This window comes from Artemia franciscana, chromosome 5 (assembly GCF_032884065.1).
Source record: "Artemia franciscana chromosome 5, ASM3288406v1, whole genome shotgun sequence".
Classification (NCBI taxonomy): Eukaryota; Metazoa; Arthropoda; class Branchiopoda; order Anostraca; family Artemiidae; genus Artemia; species Artemia franciscana.
In genome coordinates, this window is record NC_088867.1 from 27,576,314 (window position 1) to 27,598,568 (window position 22,255).

Genomic DNA, 22,255 nt, shown 5'->3' on the forward strand with positions numbered 1-22,255 from the left:
CACGTATCCTGGACTTGTAATTATTCTTCCCACCAAGTTTCATCCTGATCTCACCGCTTTAAGCGTTTTTCAGGATTTCCGGTCCCCCCAACTCCCCCCCCCCAATGACACTGGATCCAGTCGGGATTTAAAATAAGGTCTGAGTTACGAGGTCCTTCTAAATATGGAATTTCATTGAGATCCGACGACTCCTTCGTAAGTTAAAAATACCTCATTTTTCCCCCAACTCCCCCAAAGAGAGCGGATCCGATCCGGTTATGTCAATCCCGTATCTAGGACTTGTGCTTATTTTTCCCACCAGATTTCATCCCGATCCCTCCACTCTAAGTGTTTTCCAAGATTTTAGCCCCCCCCCCCCCTATTCCCCCCAATGTCATGGATCCGGTTACCTAAATAATAAAATAAAATAAGATTTAAAATAAGAGCTCTGAGACACGATATCAATCAAAGTATTAAATTTCATTAAGATTTGATCACCCGTTCGTAAGTTAAGAATGCTTCATTTTTTTCTAATTTTTCCAAATTAACCGCCCCCCCCCCCATATGGTTGAATCAGGGAAACGACTATATCTAATTTAATCTGGTCTGGTCCCTGATACGCCTGCCAAATTTCTTCGTCCTAGCTTATCTGGAAGTGCATAAACTATCAAAACCAGGACAGAGAGACCGACAGAACTTGCGATCGCTATATGTCACTTGATGAATACTAAGTGCCATAAAAAAGGAGTGACTACAGCTGAAATGCTTTGAAGGAGGATAAGGTACATAAATAGATAAAGTACAGTCACATTTCACCAATTTTACTTACGCGTTTGGAATGGGCGACGTATATCTCAGAAACCCATGGCAACTGCCGCAAGGTGAAAAATCATACTTAGGTCCCTAGAGGCATACACAAAACTAGCATAACTGGTCACGCCATCACAAATGAGCTTCACACTCTCAACAGTTGTTATGAAAATCTAACAGCAGTACGACTTAAACCTTCCTTAGCGAGAAGCAGAATTTCCACTCCCCTTATGACTCATAATGTTTTAATTTGATAATATTTTGAACATGTCATCCCTTACCTGTGTGAAAAAACACTCTAGTCCATATTCTTACCTGCTTAACCGTTTCACGCATATCTCCTATCTTTGGTTCTAAGACAGAATAGAAAAGAGACATCCAAGGCTCAGTTGTGAATGCTCGACAAAAAGCAGGCTCAATAGCAACCCCACGAACAAATCCAAGATTTGAACTTTGCGTCAAGGATTTGTCAAATAAATCTGTTGCAGTCCTATCAACTAAAACTCCGAGCTCTTTCATGACATTTTGTCGCAAGTAGGATGACATGATTCTTAACGACGTATCCGAGAGGTATGGTGATTTTCGCGCAACCATCAATGATAGAGTAAGTAGTGAAGAGGATGCACAGTGTCGAAGAAGCGAGCATGGATTGTTCCAGTCAATATCCTGAGAAATTTCATCTAAAAAAACAGAAAGAACAACGAATCAATATACAAGGTCTAAAAACACACAAAATATGCTTCCGAACGTTTTGTCCATGTCAAGCCCATGTTCTGAACCGAATGATTTTGTAACAATATATTTTTCAACAAAATGAAATCCCTTTGCTAAGAACGGAAAATCAGTCCCAAAGAAGGGATCCAAAGAATCAAACCAAAATAAATATTATCCTTCTTCAAAAGTATCTCTATATTTAAAAAAAAAATCAAATATTCACATAGAATTGTATTTGAGTAGGCTAGTTACAAATATTAGTTACAGAAAAACTGACCCAAAGTTACAAAAAATTTCAAAATAATTTTTTAAATTTTCGGGCAAATGAAGAGAAGCAAGTTCATTCCTTAAAGAGGAGCTAATCGTAAAAGTTTTAAGTTTAAATTTGTCTTTAGTGTCGTGAATTTATAACTAGTCAGTTTATTTATTTACAACCCAAACATACAAAATATTATAAGGGTCAAGTAACAATAAAAAAAAAAAATCTAGAAAAAAATATAATCAACGAGAATTTCCGACAAAGACGATAGTGACGAGCACGATTAAATCACATATGAGAGTTTCCCATACCGTATCTCTCAGTTTGAAATTATATCAGAAACACTTAAATTATTCACAAGACGAAAATTGTATGACAAGGGATGACAAAGAGGAAACCAGGAATAAATAAGAATTAATCCGCAGGTTGGAACTGAACTAGAATTACAATTACAATTATGAGAAAATTGAACTCTTTCAATAGTCAGGTACTAATTGAAAGATGAGTGATTTAATCTTTAATCAACTCTTTATTAAAAATTACACAAAAGCGCAAAATAAAGACAAAAAAAATTAAGAAAAGTAAGACTGTCAGTTGTGACGAAAAAGGAGGAATAAAACTGTTATCTACAGTTTGTCATAATGTCAACCAGCAAAATAAAGTAAAAAGAATTTTTTAGAAAGAATAGATAATCTGATGGACTATTTACACAGTTAAAAACCATTGCTTAAATGGTTTCTAAAACAAAATAGAAAAAAAGATTACGTTTAATTGTAACTATTGTAAATTGCAGGTATGTAAATTGTGGTGGAAATTCCAGCTAAAGCAGACGCAATGCTACTTAAAGTAAAATTTTCACAAGAGCAGCTAATTCATAAAACAGTTCGTGGCAACGAACTCTAGTAAGGAGCGACCTGGATCAATAGTAAACGAAACTGTAAAAAATGGGAATTTTATGCTGATTTTAAATATATAAGTTTAATCAAATTTAGTCTTATTTATCGGAAGTTACGAGCCTGAGAAAATTTGCCTTATACAGGAAAATAGGAGGAAACACCCCCTAAAAGTAATAAAATCTTAAGGACAATTACACCATCGCATTCAGCGTATCAGAGAACCCTATTGTAGGATTTTCAAGCTCCTATCTACGAAAATGTGGAATTTCGTATTTTTTGCCAGAAGACCGATAACGCGTGCGTGTTTTTTTTTTTTTTTTCTTTTCCCCAAGGGTGATCATATCGACCTAGTGGTACTAGAATGTTGCGAAAGGGCTCATTCTAAAGGAAATTAAAAGTTCTAGCGCCATTTTTAAGTGACCAAAAATTGGAGGGCATCTAGACCCCCTTCCACACTCATTTTTTTCCCATAGTCAACGGGTCAAGATTTTGAGATTGCCATTTTGTTCGGCTTAGTCGAAAAACCTAATAACTATGTCTTTGGGGACGGCTTACTCCCTCACAGTCCCCGGGGAAGGGGCTGCAAGTTACAAACTTTGAACAGTGTTTACAGATAGTAATGGTTAATGGGAAGTGTACAGACATTTTCAGGGGAATTTTTTTCTTGGTTAGGGAGGAGGTTGAGGGGAGGGGGTTATGTGAAGGATCTTTCCAGTAAGGAATATGTCATGGGAGGAGAGAATTTCCATGAAGACGGCGCACTAATTTCTAGCATTATTTAAAACAAAAACAATGAAAAAATAAATATGAAAAAGTTTTTTTCAACTGAAAGTAAGGAGCAGCATTAAAACAAAACGAACAGAAATTATTACGCATATGAGGGGTTCACCTCCTTCTAAATACCTGGTCTTTATGCTAAAGTATTTTTAGTAATTTTAACTATTTATTCTACGGCCTTTGTGATCCAGGGGTCATTCTTAAAGAATTGGGACAAAATTTATGTTTTAGTGTAAAGAGTAAGGTATTAAAGAGGGGGCAAACCCCTCATATACGTAATAAAAATATACGAATATAGAAGTTCGTTATGTAAGTTAATTCATAAGTTACGTATATTTTTTACAAATAAAAACGTTAGTAAAGAATTAAAAGTTCTAGTTGCCTTTTCAAGTAACCAAAAGATTGAAGGGCAACTAGGCCTCCTCACCCACCTCTTTTTTCTCAAAAACGTCCGATCAAAAATAAGAAAAAGTCATTTATCCAAAAAAAAACAAAACAATATGGAAATTTCGTTTTAAGTATTCATGTGCAGAGAGCCAAAATCAAAACATGCATTAATTCAAAAACGTTCAGAAATTGAAAAAAAACAAAAACGAACAGTTTTTCACTGTTTAAAAAGTAGATTTGAGAGAAAGAGTCAAACTTTAGTGTAAAGAGCGGGGCGTTGAGGAGGGAACAGCCCCTTTCATATACGGAGTAATTTCTGTTCGTTTTAAGTTTAAATGTCGCTCCTTACTTTCAGTTACAAATTCTTTTTTATTTAATCATTAAAAAGGCGGTTCCACTGAAAAATTTTAAGCGAAAATATAAATTAGAGCTAAAGTAGAAAAAGTACTTACGCTCATCAATAACAGACTCGGTGGTGGATAATACATCATCTGGTGTTGGTGGTTCTGCCAGCTTTAGGTCGTATTTCCCCTCTTTTCCCATTCTGTATGAATTGGTTCCTCCAGCATCCCATTGAACGCGTACCCATCCGTCATCTCCAACTTCCCCGATCACCCGACCTTCGCCAGGAGGAGTTCCATCTTGCTCCCCCCATTTCCAATCAACTCCACGGACGACTTTCGTTCCAACCTTGAGTCTAGCTGCTAGTTCAGGACCAGATAATGGGAGGGAGTCCGGTCTACTACGATTTAAGTCACAATCATAAATTGCCAGGGCAACATCCGGTCCTGATACACTTGGTGCTGGTGTCGAGTCTGTTGGTTCTGAAGCTACAAAAGCGTAAACAGTGTCATTCACTAATTTATCTACTGATAATTTTAATTTTCGGTCGTTGAATGCATTTGACACTTAAATTTTATTTGCAATGGATGCCTTTTGTCTTTTTGTTTTTTAAATTTTTCTTTAGTTTTAAACAATGTTACACTTTTTCTGTTAACATCTGTTCAGGTTTTACGATTTTGTGTCATTCAACCTGCTCTGTAATACTTTTCTGGCTTAAATATTTTGTAATTTTGTATAAATTAAAATCCGTAGTTACAGTAAAATAAATAGCTGCAATAGCGTAAGGTAATAACGTTTTGTCTAGTTATTTATTTTAGATTTTGGGTATTGAATTATACTGTTGATATGTAATTTTCAATTTTACGTTCATCTTTTTAAGGTTTAATTTGAGCTAAATTTTGCATTGTTCTTTCTTTAAATATATAACCCACTGTTTAGTACATGACAGATTTTTTAACTCACATACTATAATTCAAATAGGAAAGAGAAACACATTTTTTCACAGGAAAAGTTCTGAGTACTTTAGTGACAAAAAATAAACAAGATTGATCGGCTGATTATTGGGAGAACACCCGTTTCATCTTCTTTTTTTGAATGTGTTCGAGAAAAATACCCAATTCAAGGCGCGTAATTTGGACGAATGGAGTTAACAATTGAAGTTGCGTCTGTAATAAAAAACAACATCAAATAGTTATCTATCCCGAATGGTATATATTACAATACTATGATTTTTCGACCGCCTTATCCCTACGTAAAGCAGATTCTTATTATTATTTTTTTTTTTACCTGGTTTTTCAGAAAACATGTTCTCCTACAAAAAATGAATTTCTTGGTATATTAAGATAAGTGCAATATTTGGCTTTAGCCGACAATCAGGAGAATATATCATGAGATATGAGATCATGTTTTCAAATTTGTCCATTTAACCGGCCATGGTTACGAAAGTGATTGATTTCTAACCTTGAGGCATAACTTAATAGCACGAATCCGCAGTTGTTGTTTTTTGCCATTTTAGAACAAGAAACTATCTTTCATCGAAGTGAACTATAAATTAGGCATTTAGAGGGATTATTTATTACCTATTCTCTTGATATAAAAGAGGAAGAATTAACAATAAAGAATAATATATAAATAAAACTAGAACGCAGGATAGAATAATAAATGCTGAAACAATTGAGACAGCCAACTTTTTATTACCTCACTAATAATAAACTGCAGTCATCTAGCAATCCTAAGAAATACGTGCTACGATATTCGAATCCTTTCTCAAACCTCACATAATAGATGATATCTTGATAAAAATAAAGAGTTTTCATTGAAAATAACAAAAAATATATTTTAAATTACTCTATTGAATTTTTCAGAACAAAATTTGACCAATCCCCTCTGTTTACGTTTATTGAGGGTTTGGGGTGAAGCACTGAATTGACACTAGACTTCGCAAATTCACCAGGATATAACCTGGAAGCAAGTATTAAGCTTAATATCAAACAACGTCAAAAAGCAATTTGTCATCGAATAAAAAACATGCAAGTTAATTGACTAAATTTATTCTAGGTGCTTGTCTGGTGGGGGGATTAAGGTATAGCGGGTTTGCATGCAAGATCTATTAGGTACAATGATTCTGCATATTATGAAACAAGAATTACTTTCTAACTTCACACTGTCCAAATACTTTATCCCCTCTCCCCTAATGTGCAAATATATAGCCCAAATTATATATTTCCCATCTATTCTGTCACTTCTCTTTGTCTTGTCTCACGCTAAGCTGAAAGAAACTAACAAAAGAAACTGCTTTTACAATGAGTCAATGGATGAACAACTCGAGTGATCGGCGCTCCAACAGACAAGTACCTTATTCTATAATACACTTGAATTTCTTCATACTAATATTCATAATTGATATTCTCCCAAAAATCTGGCCTTTTTTTTTTCGCCAAATAGTTGGTGCATTAAATAAAAAACAGCGAAGAGTCTTTTCGAATTTTCTCTATTATTCGTTAAATGGACTGTCAAAAATGGTCTCTGAATGAATCATTTATTCAACAAATTTAAACATATTACACTGGAAACCTTAAACAAGAATATGAAATGGCATGGGATTTGTTGGTTTCTTTTTGGCCACAAATTAATACGTTAATCTTTTTACTTAAAATGATCTGTGGTATTGATCACTTTGGTCCCACACCACATTTTTAAGAAGAATTTTTTAAAGTTATTACTGCTACAACTCTTTGATCTTAAGGCATTACCACAATTCATCTTTTCCCATGAGTTTTCTTCCCTAGCATTAGCTTTTTTAAGAACCTTCTTTGAAATAAGAAAGAAATAGAAAACTAACCGCCAAGACGGAGAAGCGATTCCATAATACCAGAAATTCCGGAGGCCAAGGTTAATGTTAGTTCTTGGTGCGTCATTAGACCAGCAGACATATTCATCAAAAGTAATAACATCCTAAGAAGAAAAAAAAACGAAAAACTATCATAGACTCTGGCAATATTCAAAATGTTCATTTTGCACAAGATAGATTTCGCTATTCTAAAATTTATAAGCAACAGTTAAAAAAAAAAAAAAAAAACCACTCCACCAATGGAAAAAAAAAATCCGTAACGAAATACCCACTTCTTAAAAAAAAAACTAACACTAAAGGCTGCTGCTGCGGTAGTATATGACGGGTATTTTTTTTTGTTTCAGAAAAATAAAAGAATGCGTGAATGATTTCTTGCGAAAACAAAAATCCGAACCTCAGCTGGATAAGATCTAAAATTTGTGACAAACATCTCAAGTAGGTATTCATTAGAATACACTTCCTTATAAGATTTTCATTAAAATATTCAGTACTTGAAGTGGAAATTCTAGAAATATGTCAATTTTACTGATTTCTTCACGACAACAAGGAGAAGAAACTCATTCTATTTGCTTAAAAGCTAGAATTATACCCATTAGAATTAGCCTTTCCGTTCCTGAAACTCAAGAAAAGTCAGTTTTCAAGTCTTCCTGCTAGGTTTCCACGCTAGACTTGAAATACTTTGTCCTTGAGGATATGGATTCGAGTCCTGGTGTCACTGGTTATTTGGTTTGGAACGGAGGAGTGGCGTGACTCTGTAAGCTCAGCCAGAGGCGACCCAGCTCAAAACCTAGAGAAGGTAAAAAGGAAGGAAGTGCGAAAGCACCGGATGACTGGCCCCCAGCCCCACTTCCTGGTTGAAGGGTCATGGAACGGACATCAGCACCGTCCGTAGGGACTATAAAGTCCAATGCCGTATTCTTTACCTTACATTTACCTAGTCGGTGAGATCTCTGCCGGGACATCAGGTTTTTCCTTTAACATATTTAATCCTTGAATATCCTTCAATGTGCGAACGAGTTACAAGAAACGAATAACAATTTTTACCATGCAACCAGTTCTACAACGACAAAACTTTTCTATCCTATTTTTAAATTAGTAGCTCTAAGGGGTTCTTAGTCTTCAAAAACAGTTTTCCAAAACATAGATTAGCAGCATATAAAAGCAAAAGGTCTATGAATAAGAACCCAAAAGAACCCTACGTCGAAAAAAGAAATACAGAAATAATTAAGTTACAATTTGAAGGTTGCAATCTTACAAACTTTACATAGCCACTCACAGGGTATCATATTAATTTCTCAAGAAGATTGAGGTGTTTTCGCACAAATAAGTCCATCGTCTGTTTCCTATACTGGATGACCTAGCCGTCTTCCAGTGACTTAGTACGAGTAGAGAGGATTCCTCGACATTCTGTACACCTTAACTACCTCTGCAGAAACACTCATAAACCTAATTGGCTCACCTATACTTAATTAATAATTAAGTATAACCATAAGGTAAGTATGGACGAGTATTCGTTAGCTCCTGAATAGGAATACATCAACTTTGTTGCAGTGCTTGAGGTAAGCAGAGTAGCTTTGTCAAGACCCATTGTAGTGCAACTTGTTCTAAAGGAACGCTCAGAAACCAAACCAGTTAAATTTATTTAACATCTGTGACCTGAATCTGAGGAAATTGCAGGCATTCTTAGCTATTACATGGGAAGACGTCACCTCTACTGCAGTACTTCAGAGCCAGTAATGAGGCTTTGCTGATATCTAATGAATCACAGATGGCTCAGTATGAGCTGAATTTAAGGTTAAGTCAAGGCCCTCGATTGAATTTTAACTTTTTATACACCGTACTGACATTTTCATATCCCATACCAATGAGAATTGGCATAATTACTCCAATACCAATGAGAATTACACCCAAAATGATTTTACTACTAAATAAGGAAAATAATAGAGATATTGATACCCAATTAATGCATGATACACGGTAATAAATAGCATGCTAAAGTTTTAAAGACTCTAACAATACATGCTTAGGTTTGCAAGCTATTGTAAAAAATTATCTTAGTGCATATGTGGATATCGTGTTTGAAATTCTGACGGTGGAATTAGCAATCGTAGGCAAGTTTTTATTTTGGAATTACTAAAGATGCCCAGTCTTCCTCTAGTCATTCATTGCATTCATTCAATGTTCATTCATTGTAGAACTATTTGAGCTGTTAAAGAACCAACTAGATAAGCTGTAAGTACCCCCCCCCCCCGGCTGTATTAAGGTTTTTTCGAGTGCATGTGCCATACAGAATCGAATCACTCTTTTACTAAGTTAAAATGTTTGCTAACGATGAAGTTAGTTTGAGTGAAATGCATTTTCCTTTTTTAAATCATTTTCTTGTTTTTCGGATAAAATGGGCCAGTGGCATGTTACGGTAGGCTATCTTCTGGTAGGGAGTATTTGAAAAACAATAAACAGGGATTAATCCTCGGGAGCATGTTGTATTCGACTGGGGTGGGAGGATGTCGCAAAGAAAAGTTTAAAGAAAATGGAAACCCCTTATGAGGGTGTTTAAGAGAGAGGCTTTGAATAGATTGAGATGGAAGAGGAGCGTGCATAGCTGTGTTGGCCTCAGGCGGTTCTGTGCTACAGCGAGTTGTCAGTCATAGTAATCCTCGTAAGCCCTGAATAACGTAAAAATATAATGAATTATTGTTAATAAGAGGCATAAACTCTATAAATTACCTGGTGGGAACAAAACAGATAAAATGTTTTATGAGTATTTTAATTGTACTTTGAATAAATCTTTAACAAAAAACTAAAAAGGGGTAATATTAAGCTGGTTCGACCAACCAACTTAGTGAGTGGGGCTTAGTCTAAGTGGGGCAAAGAGAAGTAGGAGTATTAATTTATCTCCTGATCATGTCTTCGGATTTTAATCCAGCTGATCAATACTAGTCTTCTTCTTAGAAGAGGGATAGAACATTAATTGCAACTAGTAATAGAATATAGAGCCTTACGAATGCTAGTGATTAAACATTCGTATTTAGATAACCTGGAAGTATATAGTCTTTTGATTTAGGTCTACCCTCTCCCCCAGTCATAGTTGAACATTCCATTGACACCCCCCCCATAACTCTCACTAAAAGTTTCAACTTGACACCCCAATCCATTCCCAATGTGTATATACTCTGTTTTAACAGAAAATGGTATTTTAATAGACTTGATACATATTGTGTCTTTTGAATTAGCTCTATCCCCCCCCCCAAGTCAAAAACTAAAAAAACCTTGATAATCCCTCCCTTAACTCTCCCTGTAAGCTTCAACTTAATACTCCAATCCGTTCCCAAGCAATTGCAGATACACCATTTTGATAATCTGACGACACAAAGTATCTTTCGATTTATTTTGCTACTTTACCGTGCATTGATTGTAGGTTCTATCGTCCAGCTTATTGTCGAGGAGCGTTTAGGTGGACTAGAGACAAAATATTTTAGCCATTTCCCCCTCTCCCAACAAAAGATTCGGCATCGCTATCCTCACTCTTCCCCTCCCTTTCCCAAATAGTACTTGCAAATTTAAACTGCACCTCACAAGCTAATTTTGAGACTTTTTCATAACCTGGACACACACAGTGTCGAAGTAAACGATAACACCATAACACGGCTGAGAGTACGCCGAATAAAGTTGGTAGGTTCAAGTTATGTATATTACATTAAAAAACTCACCTGAATTGGGGAAACTGAAAGAAAGATCCGTTTTCTTGAACAATTATACTTTTACTATGTCCTTTTCCATTAATGTGAATTTCTGCTTCGTGACATACGGAGGTCATTCTCTCCAGAGCCCACTCTCGAAGAAGACCAGCTGAAGAAACAAGGGCAGCTTTGTCTTGTGGGGAACCCAGTTCAACATCTTTAGTACATTCAGGGAGCAATTCACTTGAAAAATATTGAGGAGTTATCCAGGTTTTACCCGAGTTAAAATGTTCAAAGATATGTTATGTCGAACCAAATTCGACAAAAGTCAGGCAAACATTCCATTTGAAAATCCTTCAGTATAATTTAAAATGTATATAACAAGACATAAGACTCTATCGGTAAAAAAGGGTTTAAACATGAAGACAAGATTTATTAGGTTATATCGTGATCTTTTATGCTAGACACATATTTGAATATTACACTAGTAACCATATCAAGCCATAATTACTACCTAATAAAAAAAATAGTATTTATAAAACCTATGAAGGAGAGACAGCTTAAAGTTATAAGTATAGTCAACGCAATAGCATTGACGTAAATAAGAGCAATTATATCTAACATATGGGTAATTCAAAAGCTTTGCCTCCGGGGGCAACTGTATAAGTACAGTCTCAGAGTTAGGGGCCTTATTAATCAAACAGCCCATATAAAACAAAGATGTAATGGATACGTCTAAATAGAAAGATTACACCTTGTTGTTAATTATTTCACTGTCAAATATTTATCCATTGTTATATCATTATACAAATATTTTCAAAATTAATGATTGAATGGCTCAAATGAAGCCCTTAGGCCCATGCCCCACCAACTCACCTCCATTTCGTTTCTTTCACCAAAATACTACTTAAAAGTTTTTGAGCCTGCTGACTACAAACCTGAGGCTATATCTTGAATATAGAGGTCAAAAATCAAAACACATGAGATACATTTTTTTTTTTAAGGAGAAAATATGCAGGCAATGATTTTCAATCTGCGTCATTGGTGGGTCTTAAATAAATGCCTGGGGCCTGAACCACCTCTAACAACCCAAGCCCTTCAAGTATCACATACAAACTTTCTAAACATCTTTCGATTCCCTGACAACATATCTGAAGTTACAAAAATTCAATTTAAACTTCCTACGCGAATAGAAAAAAAAGAATCAACCACATACTTCTGACAATTCAATTCAATGACATTCTTAAATAAAACACACACTGAGCGTATTTTCCTCAGTTCATTTTTCTAAAACGATGTTGAACTTGACCGAAATTGGTACTTAAGGTCTCTTAGCTGGCTGATTATAAATCCGAGGCTAATACTGTAACCAAATCAAGACCAAAAAAAAAAAAAAAAAAAAAAAAAAAAAAAAAAAAAAAAAAAATGTCTATATTTAAAATTTGTACTTGATTGCAAACAAAGTTTGAGGTTAAGGGTTTAAAAAACAAAATTTAAATATACAGATGGATAAATATCAGATAACATTTTTTATGATGACAAAAAAAAATTAAAATGGCCCAATGATTTATGCTTCGCGTCTGAAAGCTTTATTTGATTGATAAAAGAAAAACAAGACTGAATAGCTGGAATATAAAACGAAAAACATAAAGAAATGGGAAAACGCTATACTGTAAAGTAAGAAACGAAAGACATCGCATCCAAGGAGCCATATTGTTCGTTTTGTAAAAGCCCTGATAAACTCTGATATGGTGACGTAACACTACACAAATCCAAGAAAACTAAAGTTTAATACCTTTCGAATCTGCACGATGCTAAGTTTCGTTTTTCAACATTCGCACATTTTTTCTTTTTTTTAAATTCCGCAATTCGTCACAGTCAATTTAGTTTTGGTAGTCTAGTATGTAATACGTTTTAATAAAAATTGTCCTCCTTTTATACAAGTTATATCAGAATTGGTATAGAATCTATTTGATAAAGTTTTGCTGGTAAAGTTTCTTGGTATGCGTCTCCTATAGAATTAGTTTTCATTTCTATATTCATTCGTTGTTGGTTTCAAATCCCATACAAGCTAATTCCTATTCGTTGCAAGATTTGAGTTTACTATTTACTTTTCATGAGAAAACTTTTTTTCATTTACTAAAATGAAGCATGCTTTTTTTAAATATCTTTCGGTAAATTTTGATTGTTAATTTAGAAACTATAGAATCATAAAAAAAAAAGTTTTAATACAATTCATAAAATTCGAGCGATGAAGTTTTGTCTTGATTTCCACTTTTACAGGCCTGATAGATATACTACGAACTGTGGATACATTCCTGTATAGCCAAAACTCGCTCGTGAAAACAAACTGAAAAAAAAGACACTGGATAATTCCAATTTAGAAATTAAAATTACAAAACCAAAAAGAAACTAAATTAAGAAAGATTAACAGAAACTCTTTCCGTACCAACCTTTATATGTGTTAAAAATAGCTTCAAGTTCACAATAAGCTTAAAATAAGATGGTTCCTGTACTAAGGGAAACTTCTATACAAAAAAGAAGAGCCCCCCCCCGTCATCTATGTTCTTGTATGAATAGCTCATCTTTATGTAGCATTAAATACAAAATGCAATAAAGAGAAAAAATAAGACTTACCAATCGTTTGAGGATGATTGGAAACAATCTAACCAGCCAACCAACAAATGATAGAGTATACTTGGAGCAAAATCAAAGCTAAAGAGATCCAGCATAAGATCATAGCCAGCCTGACGAACTCTGATATCTTCCGACTATAAGTAAAATAACTAAATAAGAAAAATCATTGGAGGCAGCTAGCAGTATCTTTGCTGCAGATAGGTTTTATGTCAATTTATCCTATTGTGGTCTGAATCGGTTTCAACTTCTTCTTTATTTTATAATATTCTTTGTACTAACCATCTGAATCTAATTTCATTCTAAAATTAAAAAGAAAGTTAAAAAAAAAAACTAAGAAGGGGTACGCAGGCAGAATACCTACGTCCACTAAATGACTAAGAGTATAGACCTGTGATTCCCAATGTGGGATGCAGGCCCCACCGATGGGGCATGGCAGTATTTTGGCAGGTCAATGGTAGGATGTGCGCCCTTTGGCTGACTATATTTTAAAGTATTAATTTTGATAAAAAAAAAAGACATTTTTCATGTGAACGAAGTCACATTCAAATGCATTTGAAGAGAAAACAAGAGCTAAGAGCTCATATGGCACTTGTGACGAGGCTAGAAGAGCTAAGAGCCAAGAGCTCATATGGCATTAGCTTTAACAAAATTCTAATAATAAATAGATTGATTTAAGAGGAAAATCAGAGGCTTAATGCCGGTCGGGGTTTAAAATAAGAGCTCTGAGTCACGATGTCCTTCTAAATATCAAAATTCATTAAGATCCGATCACCCACTCGTAAGTTATAAATACCTCATTTTTTCTAATTTTTCCTCTCTCTTTAGCCCCCCAGATGGTCGAATCTGGGAAAACGACTTTATCAAGTTAATTTTTGCAGCTCCCTGACACGCCTACCAATTTTCATCGTCCTAGCACGTCCAGAAGCACCAAACTCGCCAAAGCACTGAACCCCTCCCTCCAACTCCCTCAAAGAGAGCGAATCCAGTACGGCTTCGTCAATCACCTATCTATGACATTTGCTTATTCTATTCACCAAGCTTCATCCCGATTCCCCCACTCTAAGCGTTTTCCGAGATTTCCGATATCCCCTCCAACTCCCCCTAACGTCAACAGATCTGGTCGGGATTTGAAGTAAGAGCTCTGAGACATGAATTCCTTCTAAGTATCAAATTAAATTAAGATCCGGCGACCCATTCTTAAGTTAAAAATACCTCAATTTTTCTAATTTTCCCAAATTAACACCCCCCAGCTCCTCCATAGAGAACGGATCCGTTCCAATTATTTCTATCACGTATCTAGAGCAGTGGTTCTCAACCGGGGTCCATGTAACACTTCCGGGGGTCCACAGGCAAAACACAACAAATTGGGGGTCCACAATGATATTTTGGGGGTCCATGAAGAAAACCAACTCAGAACACTCTTTATTTTTGAAAATTTAATTTCTACTGTAATTTACTGTTCACTTTATATTGTGTTCACTGCCTGATACACCGTCAACACATAGTTGCAAAAAAAATGAGTGCAAGTCTGCATGATGCCCTTACTGTTGTAATAAAAGTAGTTAACCATATTAAATCAAATTCTCTCCGGACCAACTTTTTCGTCAATTCTGTAAGCAAAATTGAGAGAAGTTTGGGCGGCTTGTATCAAACAGTTCGTGGTAACGAACTGTAGTAAGGAGCGACCCGGCTCAATAGTAACCAAAAATCTAAAAAATTGAAACTTAGACATTAAAACTTAAAACGAACAGAAATTGCTTCGTATATGAAAGGGGCTGCTTCCTCATCAACGCCCCGCTCTTTACGCTAAAGTTTTTTTACTGTTTTAAAAAGAAGAGTTGAGAGAAAGAGTCAAACTTTAGCGTAAAGAGCGGGGCGTTGATGAAGAAGCAGCCCCTTTCATATACGAAACAATTTCTGTTCGTTTTAAGTTTTAATGTCACTCCTTACTTTCAGTTAAAATTTTTTTTTTTTTTATTTAATTACATACAGAGGTGAGATGGCTATCAAAGGGGAATTGTCTTAAGCGTTTCATTGCACTTTGGGATTCTATTGTTTCCTTTTTTGCTGACACACAACTTGGAGCAAAACTGCTTTCAAATAAATGTAATGTGTTTTACTTATCAGATATATTTGAAAAATTTAATTCACTTAATAAACAGCTCCAAGAAAACAATTCTGATCTGATATCTAGTAAAAGTGCTATTGCTGCTTTTCTAAGGAAACTACAGCTGTATAAGAATAATATCAGGCGTCGTGCATTTGAACAGTTTCCTTGTTTGGCCTGTATTTACAGTGATTTGCAAGATGAAGATCTTGCATTATATGGTGAATATTTGTAAAATATACATGAAGATATGCAAACTCGGGTTGGCGACCTACTCGGGATGGATATACCGATTCGGTTTTCAATTCCTTTCGAAGTTAATGTTGCCGAAATAGACATATCTTTGCAAGAGCCCCTCAACGAAATAGAAAGTGATGAAATAATGCATGCAAAATTCAAAGATCACCAAGCACAATATATGGAAAACAAATGATGTTGCTACAAAGTACCCTTTGCTCTGACATAAACTACGTTATTGGTTTTCCTACATCTTACCTTATTGAAGCGGGATTTAGTCGTCTTTCTTAAATGTTGTCAAAAGATCGCAATAGACCTGACATTATGAAAAGGGGCGATCTTCGACTATCATTAACATCAATAGAACCAAACATAAATAAACTCGCCGAGAAGAATCAACCACAGAGATCTCATTGAATAAACGTACCTTTTCCTTTTTTTTAATCACACACTTAATTTCAACTCCTTTTTTATCCAGTTTACATAATGTTGGAGTGAATTAAACTGCCTGAGGAGCTCTACTCTCCGTGAACTTGTGTTGCTTTCCCATGGAAGAAACATTGTAATATTGTAGTTATTGTCACAATAAGAGCAATAATAAAAACATTAATAATACTTATTATTATTATTATTATAATAGAATATTTTATTTGTATTAAATTAGTTTTCATTTAAAAATAAAGCTTAATCGTATACTACTTCTTTGATAATTAAAACCCTAAAATTTATATTAGTGAAGAATAGAAAACTGTTCTTATGTCCAATAGCTATGAAGGGGTCACAAAGATAAAAAGAAGGGAAAAGGGGTCCATGGGTAAAAAAAAAGGTTGAGAGCCACTGATCTAGAGCTTGTGCTTATTCTTCCTATCAAGTTTCGTTCCGATCTCTCCACTCTAAGCGTTTTCCAATATTTCTGTTTCCCTCCTCCAGTCCCCTATGTCCCTGGATCCAATTCGAGTCGAAAATCGAGCATTTGAGACATAAGATCCTTCTATATATCAAGTTTCATTAAGATCCGATCACCTATTCGTAAGATAAAAATACCCCAATTTTCACATTTTCCAAGAATTCCGGTTTCCCCTCCAACTCCCTCCAATGTCACAGGACCTGCTTAGAATTTAAAATAAGAGCTTTAAAGCACAAGATCCTTCTAAATATCAAATTTCATTAAGATCTGATCACCCGTTCGTAAGTTACAAATACCTCATTTTTCCGAATTACCCCCCTCCCTAACTCCACCAAAGAGAGCGGATCCGGTCCGATTATATCAGTCACGTATCTTAGACTTGTTTTTATTCTTCCCATCCAGTTTCATTCTGATCTCTCCACTCTAAGTGTTTTAGGTTTCCCCCTCCCAACTCCCCCCCATTGTCACCAGATCCGGTCGGGATTTAAAATAAGAGCTCTAAGACACGATATCCTTCTAAATACCGAATTTCATTGAGATCCGATCGCCCGTTCGTAAGTTAAAAATAACTAATTTTTTCTAATTTTTCAGAATTAACCACCCCCCCTAACTACCCCAAAGAGAACGCATCCGTTCCAATTATGTCAATCATGTATCTAGGACTTGTGCTTGTTTTTCCCACCAAGTTTCATCTCGATCCCTCCACTCTAAGTGTTTTCCAAGTTTTAGGTTTCCCCCCAACTCCCCCCAATGTCACCAGATCTGTTCGGGATTTAAAATAAGAGCTCTGGGACACGATATCCTTCTAAATATCAAATTTCATTGAGATCCGATCACCCGTTCGTAAGTTAAAAATACCTTATTTTTTCTAATTTTTCAGAATTACCCCCCCCCCACCCCCAAACTACCCTAAAGAGAACGCATCCGTTCCGGTTATGTCAATCATGTATCTAGGACTCGTGCTTATTTTTCCCACCAAGTTTCATCCCGATCCCTCCACTCTCAAGTGTTTTCCACGATTTTAGGTTTCCCCCTCCCCTCCCCCCGCCAATGTCACCAGATCCGGTCGATATTTAAAATAACAGCTCTGAGACACGATATACTTCCACACATCAAATTTCATTAAGGTCTGATCAACCGTTCGTAAGTTAAAAATACCTCAATTTTTTCCGAATTAACGGGCCCCCCACTCCCCCCCCCAGATGGTCAAATCGGGAAAACGACTATTTCTAATTTAATCTTGTCCGGTTCCTGATACGCCTGCCAAATTCCATCGTCCTAGATTACCTGGAAGTGCCTAAAGTAGCAAAGTTGGGACCGACAGAATTTGCCATTGCTATATGTCAATTGGTTACTACCAAGTGCCATAAAAAGAAACATGATAGTATTGAATTGACGCCATACATTATACGAAACGTGTTGTACTTTTTACCAAACATAAAATATACCGAGATACAAAGATAACAAGTTGCTGGTATTTCAAGCTTTCTTCACGTGAATACACGTAAAATTTTAAGTAGCAAAATTTAAACATCACGATGTGGGGGGGGGGGGGGTTCAGGATTTTAGAAATGCCTAGGCTGGTCATGAACAAAAATCGGTTGGTAACCACTGGTATAGACATTGCAAGGTTGTGCTATCCGATTATTACTCATATAGAGACTTGGACCTTTTCCTGTACGGATTATTCATAAGGCACACACCCAGGAAAAAGAATTTACCATGCATAAGTGCCGTCATGGAAGCAACGTGACAGATAATTCCTTTTTTTTGGTTAACTGAAGTTTTATTCTATTCCAAAGCAAAAAATTTCACTTCCAAACTATGTGGGGATACATAAATAAACGAAGGAAACACTGGATTACCATTTCGAATCTAAAAGAACAACATGTTTCGCCTTGCTCTCTAACAACTCCTCATATTGAAAATTACGCAGGATCTCATAAATATATCCAGCATGCACTCTCATTTGCACTGCCGTCATTAACTTCTTGCAAGAGATACAAGGGTATTGGCCATGCTTATATAGGGACGACTTGCTTTTTATTTGGCTGAGAGTTCCCAAATCCTTACGCGAAGGTTTTGTATTCTTTCTAGTTTATATGCTGTGAATTTTAAATTTAAGTCGTGCAACTAGAAATTCTTACAAAAACACATTGATGTAACTCAATACTTGATTACAATACAGTTACAATACAATGTAACTCAACTTTTTTTTTGCAGAGATCACACATCTTTTCACGGAAGAAAATGTTTCAAATTTATAAGGAAAATACCTTCTAGTCTCCTCCAATGAGACATGATGAAAGAAATCATGAAAAACAGTAATCTATTTAACGACGTCTACATGCGGGCGGAAGCAAGAACGGTAGTAGTTTAAAAACTTGAATATAGTACATACCTGACTAAGTAAAGCAGATTTAACATCAATCGCATTAATGTCATCACAAATAGCAAAATCCACGATTTCAATCATCAGGTTTAAATCCAGATCTATGTTGTTCTTAGTGGATTGGAGTATGGCGACTGCAGCCGTATCAGCTGGAGGTTGACTTTCAGCTTCATTGCTATCCTCTATTGGGACTAGATCCAGATGATCAGACGAAGACGCATCCTTATCTTCGTCTTTTGTGTCAATGGCATCTCGATCGCTCAGTTCAGATAAATGACTGTCTAAGCCGTCATCAATAAAAGGAAAGCAGCTTTCACTCTAATAAAAATAATCATTATAAAACGATTGTCTCAACAGCCATAAATATATGCACAATGAGATTTGTTCCCTGAAAAATTAAAATTTAGAACAAACAGTACTATTATGGCAACGAAAACTTGTTAAGAACGATTTATCTCTCTTGAAATTTAGTTTTCAATGGGTTGTCAAATAGAAAGGTTGGCAACACAAAGTAAGGCAAGAATCAATTCGATCTCAAGCTGTAAGCTCTAACGCCTTTTTACAAGCCGAAAAAATAGAAGGACAGCCCAACACCCCTCCGACGCTTAATAATAATACCAGGAACCCTTGAATTGCGAAGATATCAGATTTAAATTCCCAAGACAGCCACTAAAAAAAATTACTAATAATAAAAAATAGAAAAAAACGATTGGAAGTTAAAACGAGCGCCTTCATTGGCGACAAGATACATGATTTCCCAGGCGCAAGGACACTAAATTAGACAAATAAACCGTACATTTTATTAAAACAATCAAACTAAAAAAAAACAAAATGTGAATACATCCAAAAAAAAAACATTCTTTTTACCAAAGAAATCAAATTTTTAAAATCTGTGTCTTTCCAATAAGAACAAGCAACGACTAAAACTAATTGAAATCATTTATCTGAAACCTAAAACGCACAAACATAGAAAAAAATCAAAACAAAAATAATAAAAGGAACAATGACGCCTGACAAAAACGAGCATAAACTGCAAGGAATAAAGACGGTTGTATCATCCTAAACCCTCTAAGTCGCCTTAAGAAACTAAAGAGTCGTTCGAGCTATACTTGAAACCAAATTAATTTCTCAGACAGGAAGTTTGGTCTAGTCAATTGTTTAGTCTATAAATATGAAAGAACTTGATTTAAAAAGAAGAAAACAATGACAAAAGTCTAAGGTCTTTTCAAAATAATGTAACTAAATGAATTATAAGAAATATTTTATACCAATGAAGTTTACTACGCGTAAGTGTGGTATTGGAATTTTTACCACCCCCGAGAAGCTACAGCATTAAATAGATCAAACTGGAGTTTATAAGCCAAGGGATTTTCTACATATTTAAAAGGAGTGGATTAACAGGAAGAAAGTATTCATGAAAATGTATGACACATTAGAGTAAGAAAACTGAATTTATATATATACTACTGTAATATGTACACTACTAATATCTTCTACTATAAGAAAAATAATCCCTGTAACTTTGAGCAGTATTCAATTTGTAACTTTAAAAGAAAAAAAAGAAAATTGTACATAAAAAAAATATTCCTTTTCAGTAAGTTTATATGAAACTTTAGTCTTTCAAGGGTTTGTGGGGTAGCAGCAACTTCAAAGTTCAATGTTTAGCTGCAATACTATTTTGATTTCTTTTTATTCAAAGGTTTATTTTATAAAAGTAAATTGCAGGTCGTTCAAATTTTGAATTCAGTCTTTACTTTTCATGAAATTTGTTTTCTTAATTTACAATCGTTTTTAATTGACATAGTTTTAGTATAAAAGAGCATACTATAGTATACCTTAACTTCAGCTGCATTATGATACATTTTTTTTTTTTTTTTTTTTTTTTTTTTTTTTGATCATTTAGGACCACTTCCCAAATAATTTAATAATTTTTGAACAATCATGAGTCAAAAGAGGTACAATATTTCTTCACAAGCGAATCCGGGGTCAAGGACAAGTGGTATTGGAGGAATTAAAGGCCCAATGGCCATCCAATGGAAATTAAGCACCGTTCGTCAAATATATGATAATATTCTTCTAGGTAAGAAGGTTTAAAGAAGCGTAGACGCATTAAATTAAAAGATTAATCTCTGAATGGTCATGAGTTGAAAAGGTAAGAGTATGCTTGTACCTGCAAAATGAGAAAGAGGGTGTTTGAAGGAGCAAAGCTTCTCTCAAATGCGCACTTGATATGTTTGATTTTGAACACCTAAATTTCTGTTTTAGCCTCTTATGTATAGTCACTAGAAGGATACACGGTATGAATATTGTGTACGAGAGACTGGGGGTATTGGAGAAGGACGGGCCAAAGAACCTTGCTTAGGACCCTCCATTGCACGTTCAAATTACCTGAAGAATACTGCTAAAAAAAAACGAAGAAATCACCATTTGTGGTATTTGAGCCAAATGTGTTTTTATTTTAGATTATATATATATATATATATATATATATATATATATATATATATATATATATATATATATATATATATATATATATATATATATATATATATATATATATATATATATATATATATATATATATATATATATATATATATATATATATATATATATATATATATATATATACATATATATATATATATATATATACATATATATATATATATATACATATATATATATATACATATATATATATATATATATATATATATATATATATATATATATATATATATATATATATATATATATATATATATATATATATATATATATATATATATATATATATATATATATATATATATATATATATATATATAGTCACGCTTTGACATGTTAAATCTTGTAGAATTCTTTCATAACACATTATCATTTTTCATGAGAAGAGCCCAAAATAGAAGCCCTGGGTCAACACCCCTCCCAATCTCAATTTTCAACAATAGAAAACTTTATAAACTTGGACCCAAACTAAAACCCTTAAACCAATGTCCCAAACCCACAAAAAAACATGTATTTATGTTAAAAATAAAATCATTTGGGTGGAATTGCCCTTAATTTAAACAATCGTTCTCTAATGAAAAGGTGCGTCTTGATAATAATCATTTGTTATGAGAATATGAGTACTTGTGGATAATAGATTTATAGCTTTTTTTTTATCAACTGATCTTTTTTGTGTGCAAAGATCTTTATTCTAATAGGCATCAATTTCCATTTGTTTATGTATTTAGCTTATGCATCGTTGCCTACGGTTATAATTTTGCTGTAA

General features: G+C 34.5%; 1 protein-coding gene across 1 annotated transcript in view; it reads right to left on the reverse strand.

The window, feature by feature from the left end:
* LOC136027197 (probable E3 ubiquitin-protein ligase HERC2) overlaps positions 1-22,255 on the reverse strand; it is a gene marked incomplete in the record, with an annotated part of 290,251 nt that overhangs the window by 173,746 nt on the left and 94,250 nt on the right. Inside the window, 6 exon segments of the mRNA XM_065704213.1 lie at positions 1,105-1,469; positions 4,275-4,652; positions 7,007-7,119; positions 10,726-10,938; positions 13,333-13,466; positions 18,985-19,293. Coding sequence (XP_065560285.1) covers positions 1,105-1,469; positions 4,275-4,652; positions 7,007-7,119; positions 10,726-10,938; positions 13,333-13,466; positions 18,985-19,293 — 1,512 coding nt within the window.